Source organism: Siphateles boraxobius, unplaced genomic scaffold (assembly GCF_051911475.1).
Source record: "Siphateles boraxobius isolate OS27281-9 unplaced genomic scaffold, OSU_SipBor_1 29, whole genome shotgun sequence".
NCBI lineage: Eukaryota > Metazoa > Chordata > Actinopteri > Cypriniformes > Leuciscidae > Siphateles > Siphateles boraxobius.
The window spans coordinates 3755001-3768894 of record NW_027508908.1 but is presented as its reverse complement, the minus strand read 5'-3'; the positions used below and the strand labels follow the sequence as shown (position 1 = coordinate 3768894).

The window sequence follows — 13894 nt, the reverse complement described above, 5'->3', positions numbered from 1 at the left end:
CATTTTACTAGAAAAGGAGAGTATGGATGCGCATGAAGTAATAAAGTCAAAATTTGGCTTTCGTTAGGGCAGTATATCTCTAATTTCATGGCCTTATGTCCGCTTTAACGCATCATCTGTGACAGCCGAGAAACCACGCCGAGAAATGGGGTTATTTCTTAATACGGCTGTGTGTATTGTCCTATTTACTAAGTGAAAAGTTTCTTGTGAGCATGCAAAAAGTTTCGAGTGTGCAAGCGAAAGTCTGTATATATATATATATATATATATATATATATATATATATATATATATATAAATAAAAGGAAAATTTCTGAGGTGGAAAAGATCATTATATTTGAATAGAAAAAAATATTAAATATTAATCTTTTTTCATATTCATTTTTTTTTTACTTTCCATCGAAATGTATAACCACCTCTGAAATGACTTTTTTCTTTTTGTTCCATCCAACCCCCATTCACATAAAGAGCACTTTTCGCAATCCTTTCCATTAATGATAAAACTGAAAGTCTTGTCCGACATTATTTCTTGTCTAATACAGAAATAGAACAGAAATGGGCTGCCAAAGCTGTTTCTTGTTGAAACTCAATTTTGATTTTATGATTTCTTTGAAGAAAATGTTACAGTAAGATCCCTTGTCTGCAGATAATGGATAGGACAGATTCTTTTTGGATATAAATAAAAGTGGGCAGGTTTATTCTCAGCTGCATAATTACATGGTGAGCACCAACCATCATGACTGGAAAAAGCCCTTTTCTTCTGGAGCAGTTGATATTAGGTGATGAACAAAAAGATAAAACCTAAAAATAGTGGAGAGTGACTGAAGGGTTTGGTATTTAAAGTGTTTCTAATCCAATGTAAACCTTCAGCTTTCAAAAATACCAAGTACAGTACCAACAACTGTCTGTGATTGACACCGGAAAAAAGATGAGAGCAGGGAATGTCAGTGTTACAGAACAATGTCGGCGCTTTACAGCTTAATTATATGATGACATGTAAAGAATCCCATATAATCCCCTCAGCTGTGCTTGGCTTTCCAACTCCTAAATATCACACGGAAATGTACAGTGTTTTTCAAAAAACAAAACACATTAACCGTTATTATGCCCCTGGCTTGCAGAAAATCAAACATTTATGATGTAGACTTTGCAAGTTTTAAAATCCGTGGGTCCATATGTGAGTTTTATGATTTTTAAACATGAAGACGCCAAAGAAAACATTTTTAATTTATGTTTGCCCTGAAGACTATGCATGATTTTAGTCAAAACAGACTATTTTTCATCTTTTAGCTGTTTTTTTTTCCTACTGAACCTTTGAGAGGTGATTATTTATTTTCTAAACTCTCTCTCAGCCTGAACAACTGAAAAAGGCCCCAAACTGTCCAACATTCAGTTCAACCAGACTAAAAGGTGTACATTTTGTATGAGCCAACCCATTTGATATCTTACTATTTTGCTAAATGACTTAGAGTTTAGCATGAGACAGGAACATCTATGTTAGTTATATATATGCCATGTGCACAAGACAATTCATGCATGATGTTAAAAACAATTGCTTTAATAGCCATTTAATAAACTAAGCATTTAAAATGAGCTACGGAGAAGTGCACCCTGGATAATGCATTGTTAGATGAAAAAAAGCAGATTTATCTTCATATCTGAAAGCAATTTACAATATTTGATGTCCCATAATGGATTCCTGACAGATTCCAGGAACAGCAGGTAAGCAGATTCTCATTAACAGAGACCTCCTCTGAAAATTAGCATCTTATTAAATTGATTTGATCCATGGAGAGCCGAATGCAGCTCAGTGTCACTTGACTCCTAAATGGATTAGCGCTTTAATGAGTTTATTTGTTCTGGGCAAAGATGCCCATCTGCCTCAGATCATCTCCATGACAGTGATGTTGCAGTGAAGAGCAACTGCAGCCATTGCTGGCAAAATGGAGTATCAAAGGAGGCGAATGCTATTGTGCTTTAAAAGGATAGCTTACTGATAGATAAACGGATGCCCCAAACGCACGCCATTTTTTGAGCCAACATTTCTGGGAAAGGTTCATCATTTTATATTTATGATCAACATATATTATATCCTTTAATAGCACTGCAGAGCCCAGTGCTCAATCACATACTTGTCTTTGCATTTTAAACTAGGATAGGTGAAAGTATTTTAAGATCGAAAGATGACACGCATCACCTTTAAATCCCAATGTGGCTATTAAACTTTGGGGGAGTTATCCCACCTGATTGTAATGGATTTAGCACTAAGCTCTTTATCATTGTTTCTGTTCAGCTCTGCGCGTGGTTTTCTCTGCACTAATCACTTGTGGTGGATCCTTTTAACATTGAGGCCCTGATTTATAAAAGGGTTGCATGTATAAAAAAAATTGCATATCGATGGCTGAGCTGATATATATATATATATATATATATATATATATATATATATATATATATATATATATATATATATATATATATAAATATATGCAGGGCCTAAAATACACACTCGCCAAGCACCAAATGATAGTAAAAATCAACGTTGGATTGAGCTCCCTTTACATCTTCATGCACTTGAAAATATTCAATCAAAGGCCTCGTTCACACTGTCGGGGGATAATGCTCAATTCCGATTTTTTTTAAAAATCCTTTTGCAAGGCCGTTCACATTTCCAATTAAATGCGACTTTTTGTGATCTCCTGTGTGAACGTGAACGTGAAATGACCCAGAAGTGACCCCCATGCGCAGAAGAGTACTCAACGATCAACGGCGTCGCTTGTTGTTTGCGGAAGTAGCTAAACGTGGCCTGAATAGAGCTGTCCCCCCAAATATTAATTAAATCAGAAACCTCGCTTCCCTTCCATTGACTGGTCTTAGCATCGTCCGCCATAGTTGTTGTTTATCTTCTCATTCCCGCCTACTTCAACGCAGAATTATGACGTTTGTCGCATATCAATGACGTGCGGCTCGGATACATGTGACCTGGCCGTTCAGATTGAAGACGCATTTCAAAAGATCGGATACATATCGGATTTGGACCACATACCCAAGTGGCCTGGGTCGCATTTGAAAAGATCGGATCTGTGTCATTCAGACTGTCATGAAAAGATCAGATACAGGTCGCATAGGGGCAAAAAATTGGAATTGGGTCATTTCAGCCTGCAGTGTGAACGTAGCCAAAATTATGTCAAAATGCCCGTCTTGGTGAGTAACCTTGTAAACATAGTCATTTATATCTTAACTAATCGTAATCAGTTGAGAAATAAAACGCACGTGTATCAGTGTATTGGATCTGTGCATTAGCTCAATATACCTGCAGCTGTTTGTGTTTTTAAATCAACACAAATTTTGTGTGTTAATCAAACAACAAAAGACAGAAAACAATCACTCTGCTCTTGACTGAATAACTTTTGTAACTTTATGTTACATGGCTGGTAAAACAATATTTATAAGTCACTGGCAGGTGTGCTAAAAAGTTAGTTTTAGGCCCAATTGTATAATATTATATTTATTAATATAGAGATTTTTAATACAAAAAAGAACTAATATGTAAAACACATTTTGATAACGTTAGTAGTAGTATAGAGTTAGTAATTATTACAATACCTTATGAAATACAAGTGATTGGGCTTGTGTGGTATAATTTAAGCTGCATGCTGATTGTTTTGTTACAAATAACTTCAATAAACAAAAACAATTATCGGCTTGAAAAACACTTCAGTCAGTCACACTGAAAATAAAAGGCTTGATTATTTCCACCGATCATTTTAATATGCCACACAGGTGTCCGGGCTAACCAGCACCTGTCAAAGTTTGAAATAAGCCCTCGGCATGACAATCATCTATCATTACCTATAAAACCCATCAGATTCCTTTAATCGCTCTTACCACGGAAGCCAAGTAAAGCTGTTAGAAATGTCATCTGTTGTGATGATACTTTTTTTTAGTTTAATCATTTCCACCCAATGCAGTCCCAGCAATGCTAAAGAAGTTTCATCAACTTGACATGAAACCACTACGCAAGGGAAAATCGAAAAGATTCTGTTCCACATTCCAGAGGGGATTGTTTTCCCTTTCCTTCCCGTCTTTTTAATTACACCTTCTCCCTTTGCCTTCCGAGGGCACAGAATCCTCGGTTTAAATCTCCATGCCTTCTCCTCTTAAATGGAAATGTGCTGTTTTGAATCAGGGGTTATCTCCGACGCCAATGTTCTTCTGATGAGACAACTACAGACAGAATTTAGTCCCTTGGCTCCGTTTTATTTTCGTTCTTAGTTCAGTAATTGAGATATTATCAGCTTAAGGGAAACCTCACATCCTGAATCACTATATCACTCAATACAACAGATACTTTGTTTTGTGTAGACCTAACAGGGTGACGTCTACATCCAGAGAGCCTTTAAATTAATCCAGTGGCAAATTGGTGCTTTAAAATAGAAAGAGATTGATTTAAACGTACTATGCACACTTCAGCACTTACCTTGGTTGCATGTTTTTCCTGTATAACCTGGATGGCACTTGCATTTGTTGGGTCCCACGCATTCTCCGTGTTTGCATCCGTGCTGACATACGGCTGTAGGCAAAAAGATCATCAGTATCATTTTACACCATAGTCTATGTAGTAGATATGGAAACATGTAACAAAAAACAGCTTCGTTCTCACTATGGGAAATAAGTGTCCATACAATTAGACCTTGAGGATACTGTGGTGAGAGATCCACCAAAACATTATTTTGGAACGCTGGCCCCCTACATCAATAATTCATTGTTTGCCTTGGCAATTTTAATGAACCGAGTGTACGGTCCACCTCACTTATGCTTTATGACTCATTACATCTCACATTTGGATTGGGAAGCAGCCCAGAGCTGTGCAACATCAGAAACATTTTAGATGCGAGACTGAGGGAAAACGTGGTTACACTTTATTTTAAGGTGACATGCATTGTAGTACTCAAATAAGTACTGAACTACATGCGCTTACTATAGAGTTACGGTTAGGGTTAGGTTTAGGGTTAGATACTTGTAATTATGCATAATTTACTGTTATTACAATAGTAAGTACATGTAGTAACGTGTAACTACGTAACCTTAAAATCAAGAGTTACCGAAAACATCCTCAGTGTTGAATATGGGGTAAATACTGCCTCTGACATCTTCAAAATAGAGACAAAAACATGCAAATTTCAAAAAACAAAAGCTACAGCCCATCCCATACTGCTCTTCCTAATGTTGTCAAAAGGATTCAGTGTTTGCAGCCCTGCTGCTAAATAACAGCACAGGAAACTGATCGCTCTTTAATAGCATACCAGATTAGGTTCAGAGCAACGCAAATCAAATTATGTTTGAAGTAGTATGTCAAAGATGCCCAAATTCTTTAGTGAATTAATGAAAGTATGCTTCCAAGCACATTTTATAAATATGCCACAACATGAGTCTTTAGTATGAATAATACTGGTATTATATTTTGGTTTATTTTCATATTAAATGTTTTATGATTATATAACATAAATTAACTGTCATTATTATATATTTTTTATTTTGTTGATTTTGTTTTTGTGTTTTGGAAAATCAATGAAGAATAAAATGTATATTTAAAAAAAAGTTACCCAATTTATCCTAGTTACTTGATCCCCTGAATGTGCAGGGCCAAGCCAAAATATGTAATGGTCTTTTAATGGTCTCAACAATTTTAATCACAAATCACTGGTAAGGAAATGATCAGGAATTGCACAAATACTCTAGATAAATTAACTCAGCACGGAATAATCTTTCTTGCAGACAGCTTTTTACAGGAAGAAGAGTCAGTGTTGTTCCTCTCAATGTTAGTGGCGTTCATGAGTAGTTGAAAAAATGTCTCCCAGTTTGTTGAGTTTAATGCGAGACCAAATATTAACTATAAGCTTCAAATCTGGATTCTGACCGATGCCAAAACATGAGCCTGATTAATTTGTTCTCAAGCCATTTCTTGCTTGTCTTTGCACTTTGGGCAGCAGCATTGTCCTGTTGAAGAATAACATCTGATCACTCGTCTTTAGAAAACAACTTTTCATTTGTGGAAAGCAAGACATTCTGCATTATTCTCCTGTACTCTAAACATTAAATTACTTTTAACAGTGAAGAAACTCACCAATACCAGCAGATAAAAAGGCTCCTCACACAATGACACAGTCTCTTCCTCATTTAGAGATGCATTTATTATTATATTTCTCAGCAGATTTTTGAAGACAACGCTCTGGAGCATCACAATGCAACTCGTGTTTTATTCACTTCATTCCGTCTTTGATGGTTTTCTGAAACAGCAAAGGCTTCTTAAGTAGTGCATTTGCTTAAATTTTGCCACTTTTATGACCAATAAGTTGTTGTTAAGACAGTTAAAAGCTTAGTTTTTAGCCATTTTTGGCTTGGCCTTTTTTTTTGTCCAGGAGTGTATATAAACCTCTTTATAAATATATAAAATTTTTATGATTTTTATTTTTGTATTTTCCAATTTCACTTTACTCAAAGTTTTAGTCATTTTGTAGTGTTTTTGTCAATTTTAATAATTTTTTATTTATTTAAATATATTACATTTTTATTTCTGTTTTAGTAAATTTGCTTTGGAAACTAGTTGAAATAAAGTTTATTTTTTAAAATGTTTTATATATTTCAGCTAACATTTATTTTACACAAGTTTAGTTTCAATCTACCAACCCTGGCTGTAACATTCGGCAGGACTAGACGAGGCCAGGCTTACTGCAGAGCACTCAGTGGTGGTTTATACTGGAGTCTGCAGTCGGCTGAGACTAATTTCCATTGAAAGCTTCGTTGAGTCTCCAATTATAGAGACCTATCAGAGCTGTTAATTTTCCTCTCTGGTGCCATTCTCAGAGTAAAAGAGAAGCTAAGAATACACCACAAATACACACACAAAATACTACAAGAGACATGAATGAGAAAAGATGCTATATAACCCCTTGACCCCAGATGGTGAAAGCAAGACTAGTGTGTACTTGTGATAAAAGACACACAGATATCTACTTTCAGACTGCTCAAACTGCATGAAGGCGGAAAAGCATTAGCCCACTCTGGCGAAATGGTGAGATAAGAATCAGCTTGTCTCATTCCACTTTATTAGTATTGAGTAAGCTAATCAAAGGTACATGTTGACCTTGCTTTTAACCTGTGCTATTCAATATAGAGGTTAGACAGTAAGACCAAACCCTACGGTTAAAACACAAAAGGACAAACATGGGCCCTAATTTGGTGGTAAACCCCAAGCTGGCAGGAGACAAACAAGGAAACCGTTAGAGTTCTCTGACATTGAGAGTTTAATCGGGCGGCTGCCTTATCACGCTAGCCAGACAGTTATCAAATGTGATGAAATCATGGATTAATCCTGGTGGGACGCTGTGTGATCACAGGCAGCGGTTATATTTTTAAGTGCTGACGAATGAAGAGCTTAAGGACAGGGCTTTAAAGGGAAACCTATCTGCCGCGGTCCGGTTCAGAGAAATGCCGACACTTGGAACCCAAACCACAGGCGAAACGGGCCAAGGGGAGTACCCGTTATTGACAAACCACATCAAACGGTCCCGCTGGCTTCAGAACGCCTAGCTCCTCACTCACCACATGTGCTCCTCTACCCCTGGAGACTTTCATTCTCGGCATAGCATACCAATCAATCCATGCACTCTGATGACGCATGACCGGATGGCAGCTTCTAAGCAATTTCAGGAAGTGTTATTGGTGAATTTGATGAAAATAAGATTTATAATAAGAATCACTAAGTATTTAAAAAGCTAATAATGATTTTTCCAAGCTGGAAAAATCAATAAACTTTGCAAAAGCACATCCGCACCATGTCCTAGTGGTTTGTGCCAGACCTGTAATGCCCATCCAATAGATTTATGTTGTTCATGGACATAATGTATAATTTAAAAATTACATAAAATTGTATTTAAAAATTATATTAAAAGTTAGCTTTAATATTTATGATCTTTTTACTTTGATACTTATATTTAAGTTTCACACTAAGTAACTACACTACAATATCCCATCTAAAAATAAATACACATATAATATATTATATATGAATAAATAAATAAAACAAACTAATGAATAAAAAAATGTACAATAAAAAAAAAGATATATATACAGGTCCTTCTCAAAAAATTAGCATATTGTGATAAAGTTCATTATTTTCCATAATGTAATGATAAAAATTAAACTTTCATATATTTTAGATTCATTGCACACCAACTAAAATATTTCAGGTCTTTTATTGTTTTAATACTGATGATTTTGGCATACAGCTCATGAAAACCCAAAATTCCTATCTCAAAAAATTAGCATATCATGAAAAGGTTCTATAAACGAGCTATTAACCTAATCATCTGAATCAACTAATTAACTCTAAACACCTGCAAAAGATTCCTGAGGCTTTTAAAAACTCCCAGCCTGTTTCATTACTCAAAACCGCAATCATGAGTAAGACTGCCGTCCTGACTGCTGTCCAGAAGGCCATCATTGACACCCTCAAGCAAGAGGGTAAGACACAGAAAGAAATTGCGGCGTAGCATGGAGGCAATCAGCCTGTGGCACTGCTGAGGTGTTATGGAGGCCCAGGATGCTTCGATAGCGGCTTTAAGATCATCCAGAGTGTTGGGTCTTGCGTCTCTCAACTTTCTCTTCACAATATCCCACAGATTCTCTATGGGGTTCAGGTCAGGAGAGTTGGCAGGCCAATTGAGCACAGTAATACCATGGTCAGTAAACCATTTACCAGTGGTTTTGGCACTGTGAGCAGGTGCCAGGTCGTGCTGAAAAATAAAATCTTCATCTCCATAAAGCTTTTCAGCAGATGGAAGCATGAAGTGCTCCAAAATCTCCTGATAGCTAGCTGCATTGACCCTGCCCTTGATAAAACACAGTGGACCAACACCAGCAGCTGACACGGCACCCCAGACCATCACTGACTGTGGGTACTCCAGTGCTGCTTATCTGTAGCCCAGGTCAGGCACTTCTGCCGCTGTTTCTGGTTCAAAAGTGGCTTGACCTGGGGAATGCGGCACCTGTAGCCCATTTCCTGCACACGCCTGTGCACGGTGGCTCTGGATGTTTCTACTCCAGACTCAGTCCACTGCTTCCGCAGGTCCCCCAAGGTCTGGAATCGGTCCTTCTCCACAATCTTCCTCAGGGTCCGGTCACCTCTTCTCGTTGTGCAGCGTTTTTTGCCACACTTTTTCCTTCCCACAGACTTCCCACTGAGGTGCCTTGATACAGCACTCTGGGAACAGCCTATTTGTTCAGAAATTTCTTTCTGTGTCTTAGCCTCTTGCTTGAGGGTGTCTTAGCCTCTTGCTTGAGGGTGTCAATGATGGCCTTCTGGACAGCAGTCAGGTCGGCAGTCTTACCCATGATTCGGTTTTGAGTAATGAAACAGGCTGGGAGTTTTTAAAAGCCTCAGGAATCTTTTGCAGGTGTTTAGAGTTAATTAGTTGATTCAGATGATTAGGTTAATAGCTCGTTTATAGAACCTTTTCATGATATGCTAATTTTTTGAGATAGGAATTTTGGGTTTTCATGAGCTGTATGCCAAAATCATCAGTATTAAAACAATAAAAGACCTGAAATATTTCAGTTGGTGTGCAATGAATCTAAAATATATGAAAGTTTAATTTTTATCATTACATTATGGAAAATAATTAACTTTATCACAATATGCTAATTTTTTGAGAAGGACCTGTATATATACACTGTTGTAATCGAAATTATTCAACCCCCATTGCAAATCAGGTTAATTGGCGAAATTTACAGACTTTCAGCTGTTTGCAATTAACAAATCAAACAAAGTAATTGAAATAGCTCAACACAACAAATCTTTTAAGTGGTTTCCCCAAATTCAACTGAAAATGCAAGGTTTAAATCATTTGTTTCTTATCGAAAGGAACAAAACGCAGAGCTTATTGCGATTATTGGTGGTTAATGGTGGTGGTTAATGGTGGTTAGGCTAAAATGCTGTATTCATCTCCCTGAAAGCACACTAAGATCTTAGAGATGTCTATTTGATGTCTGCATTTACATCTGAAAGATGTATTTTTTCTGACATATTTATTAACATGGTCTCTGAGACGTCTCCAGTCAGAAGATGACTTTAGGATGTTAATGGTTTAAAATGTATGTAAAACTGCTCTTTCTACAATGTTTATCAGAGGTATCTACACTGCATATGTTTTCCAGATCTCTAGCAGACATCTTACAGACATACCTGTGCTATCTGAAAAAATATAATAAATGTTAAAATTTAATATTTACACTCACCCAAAGGATTATTAGGAACACCTGTTCAATTTCTAATTAATGCAATTATCTAATCAACCAATCACATGGCAGTTGCTTCAATGCATTTAGGGGTGTGATCCTGGTCAAGACAATCTCCTGAACTCCAAACTGAATGTCAGAATGGGAAAGAAAGGTGATTTAAGCAATTTTGATTTTCACGCACAACTATTTCTAGGGTTTACAAAAAATGGTGTGAAAAGGAAATAACATCCAGTATGCGGCAGTCCTGTGGGCGAAAATGCCTTGTTGATGCTAGAGGTCAGAGGAGAATAGGCCGACTGATTCAAGCTGATATAAGAGCAACTTTGACTGAAATAACCACTCGTTACAACCGAGGTATGCAGCAAAGCATTTGTGAAGCCACAACACGCACAACCTTGAGGCGGATGGGCTACAACAGCAGAAGACCCCACCGGGTACCACTCATCTCCACTACAAATAGGAAAAAGAGACTACAATTAGCAAGAGCTCACCAAAATTGGACAGTTGAAGACTGGAAAAATGTTGCCTGGTCTGATGAGTCTCGATTTATGTTGAGACATTCAGATGGTAGAGTCAGAATTTGGAGTAAACAGAATGAGAACATGGATCCATCATGCCTTGTTACCACTGTGCAGGCTGGTGATGCTGGTGTAATGGTGTGGGGGATGTTTTCTTGCCACACTTTAGGCCCCTTAGTGCCAATTGGGCATCGTTTAAATGCCACGGCCTACCTGAGCATTGTTTCTGACCATGTCCATCCCTTTATGGCCACAATGTACCCATCCTCTGATGGCTACTTCCAGCAGGATAATGCACCATGTCACAAAGCTCGAATCATTTCAAATTGGTTTCTAGAACATGACAATGAGTTCACTGTGCTAAAATGGCCCCCACAGTCACCAGATCTCAACCCAATAGAGCATCTTTGGGATCTGGTGGAACGGGAGCTTCGTGCCCTGGATGTGCATCCCACAAATCTCCATCAACTGCAAGATGCTATCCTATCAATATGGGCCAACATTTCTAAAGAATGCTTTCAGCACCTTGTTGAATCAATGCCAAGTAGAATTAAGGCAGTTCTGAAGGCGAAAGGGGGTCAAACACAGTATTAGTATGGTGTTCCTAATAATCCTTTAGGTGAGTGTATATTTCAGTTTTAATTATACACACTAAAAAAAAATATACCACTACAATGTCACATCATAAATGTCTCGACAGGACTACTAACTAGATAGCTAACTAATTAAGTAGTTAAAATGTTTGTTGTTGTTGTTTTTGCTTTGAACATGTTATCCATAGGCAGCCAATAAAACAGTTGCATGATATTTAGCTGTACTGGCACTGCTCATATGGGAGAATGCCAGTTTAAATCTGGTTCCCTGATTCCATCCTCCATCATTCCTGTCTTCTTTCTATTCTGCTCTGTTAAAAGACCAAAAACACCATTGATGTGAGATCCTTTGAGGCTGACGTGGGGGAACAAACAAATATGAATATAAACAGTGATATCCAAATATCCTGGAGGGTCCAGATATTCAAATGGAAGCCGGAGCAGGTGTGAAGTGTTCACAGGATATCAGGATATTCTCAAAGGAGGAGTGCGCGTGGGGGAGTATAAATAAACGGGAACTCGGTATTCAGCGGATGCGTGCTCTGAATGACGCTCAGGCAAGTTGATTGCAAAGGAAATATGATGTGGTGCTAACCTTGGGGTTGGCACCTTATCCCGATTACTCTGCGGGTTAAGACGTAGAGGGCTGCAAAACAAACGGCCAGACAAAAAAAATGAAAAAGAAAGAAGCTTCGTTTAAATGTGAGATGAAAACATTACATGGGAGCCATGCTGATGATGGACAAGCTTTATAAATGCAACACATACAATACACACACAGATTAAAGATTAAAGTCTCTCACATTTCATGTGGTGGTAAGAAGTTTTTGTGGAGAGAAGAAATTAAATAGATCACAAGAGACATTTATGTTTCAAAAGGTTTCTTTGTGATGCTGAAAATTCTTTGCATCACAGGAATAAATTACATTTTAAAATAATAATAATTTCACAATATTACTGTGAATGGACACATTGTTACGAAGTCCAAAACACTATATATATGTGCAACAAAGCTTAAACTGTTTTCAAAGAATAAAAAAAGAAGATATTTGTTTTCAAATTTTGATTCATCAGTCCACAAAACAGAGTTTCACTCCTCTAGTTCCTATGTTCTCTTGCCCAGGCAGGGCAGGCTCAATAACAAAGGTTTCTTTGCAGTTCCTCAGTCAGACTCCCCTGTGAACTACTGATGCTCAAACATTTAAGTAAGATTTTGCTGAGCTGGTAGGAGTAGCTTAGGAACAGGATAGTTGATGTTGCAGATGTTCAACTATTAAATCCCCCTTGTCCTGCCTGACCTCACTGGACCTCCTCATGAGGGCCAATTACTTCAAATTAAATGATGCTTTAACCTACAGAAGTGATGACTCTCAAAGCTAACATTACCCTTCAAAAGATACTGTACCATGGTGCTATACACCATGTTACTGAATGATCACCATATTTATTGAGTTAAATTGGTCTTAACTGGAAGTATAAGTGTTATTATTCTGGCTTCGGATACACCCGACCTAACCTCGCATATCCAGATCTTCAAATTGGGACGTCTGACCAACAAATCATTCTAATATGCTAATATGCTCAAGAAACATTTCTTATTATTACCAATGTTGAAAACAGCTTAATTTGTTGCTTGATATTTTTGTAGAAACTGTGATAAAAAAAAAAATTGATGAAAGTTCAGCATTTATTTGAAATAGAAATAGTCTTCTTTTAATCAATTTAATGCATTTTTAATGAATAAAAGTATAAATTTTTTCAAATAAATGTTACTGACCCCAAGCGTTTGAACCGCGTTTGAACCGTAATGAAGAAATTTTAATGTTGACTGCCTGTCCTTAAGCACTTGCAGTGTACGTGCTTTACTGTAACTATGATTTTTGCTCTTTTTATAACCTGAGGGATGAGCCGAAATGATCTTTGTTGGTAATCCACACTATGCTATGAAAGCTGTTGATAGAGCTTAACTTGTATTGAACCCAGAACGTTCCTTTAAAATCCATCTTTTAGACAGAGAACGAGAGAGAGATTACAGTCCGAGATGTCCTGACGCTTGAGATAGATATTTCACTCTCGCACTGAGCCGTTCTCATGAAGGAACTTCATCAAAATTCATCCTCAGCTGGAGATCTTGTTAACTCTAGATGATTAGGTTGTTATGATTGGGGAATCTAATTTCGGCTGTGTGAGGTATAATCTTAATCACGAATTCAGCCCACGAAACCGAGGGCTGCCCCCTAAACCAGCTGTTTTGAGAAAGTTAAATATTGCATCTTCATGTTCGTGTTATTGAGGTGTGAATGGAGCCAGATATGACTGCGGCGCCTAACAAAACCTTTGACTGGATGGATATTTGAAAAGCATTTCGGAGCCGAACACTTCACTTTCCCTGAGGACTCTGTGTTCGTGGATGCTTTTATTACGGCCTTCATTCTCAATGTGCATTCACCCCGTATGATCACCGACTGGCCAAAACAAACC

General features: G+C 37.5%; 1 protein-coding gene across 7 annotated transcripts in view; it reads right to left on the bottom strand.

Moving 5' to 3' along the window:
* The window catches only part of npnta (nephronectin a), a 51334-nt gene that overhangs the window by 22628 nt on the left and 14812 nt on the right, over positions 1-13894 (bottom strand). For 4 of the 7 annotated variants that reach the window (XR_013207783.1, XM_077246170.1, XM_077246166.1 and 1 more), the window contains exons 3-4: positions 12009-12059; positions 4481-4573 (exon numbers count right to left, since the gene is read on the bottom strand). Coding sequence is in view for 6 of the 7 variants with exons in the window: in XM_077246170.1 (XP_077102285.1) it covers positions 4481-4573; positions 12009-12059 (144 nt within the window). In the remaining variant the exon portion in view is untranslated. The remainder of the gene's footprint in view (positions 1-4480; positions 4574-12008; positions 12060-13894) is intronic. The other 3 variants (XM_077246171.1, XM_077246169.1, XM_077246168.1) reach the window with 1 other exon arrangement.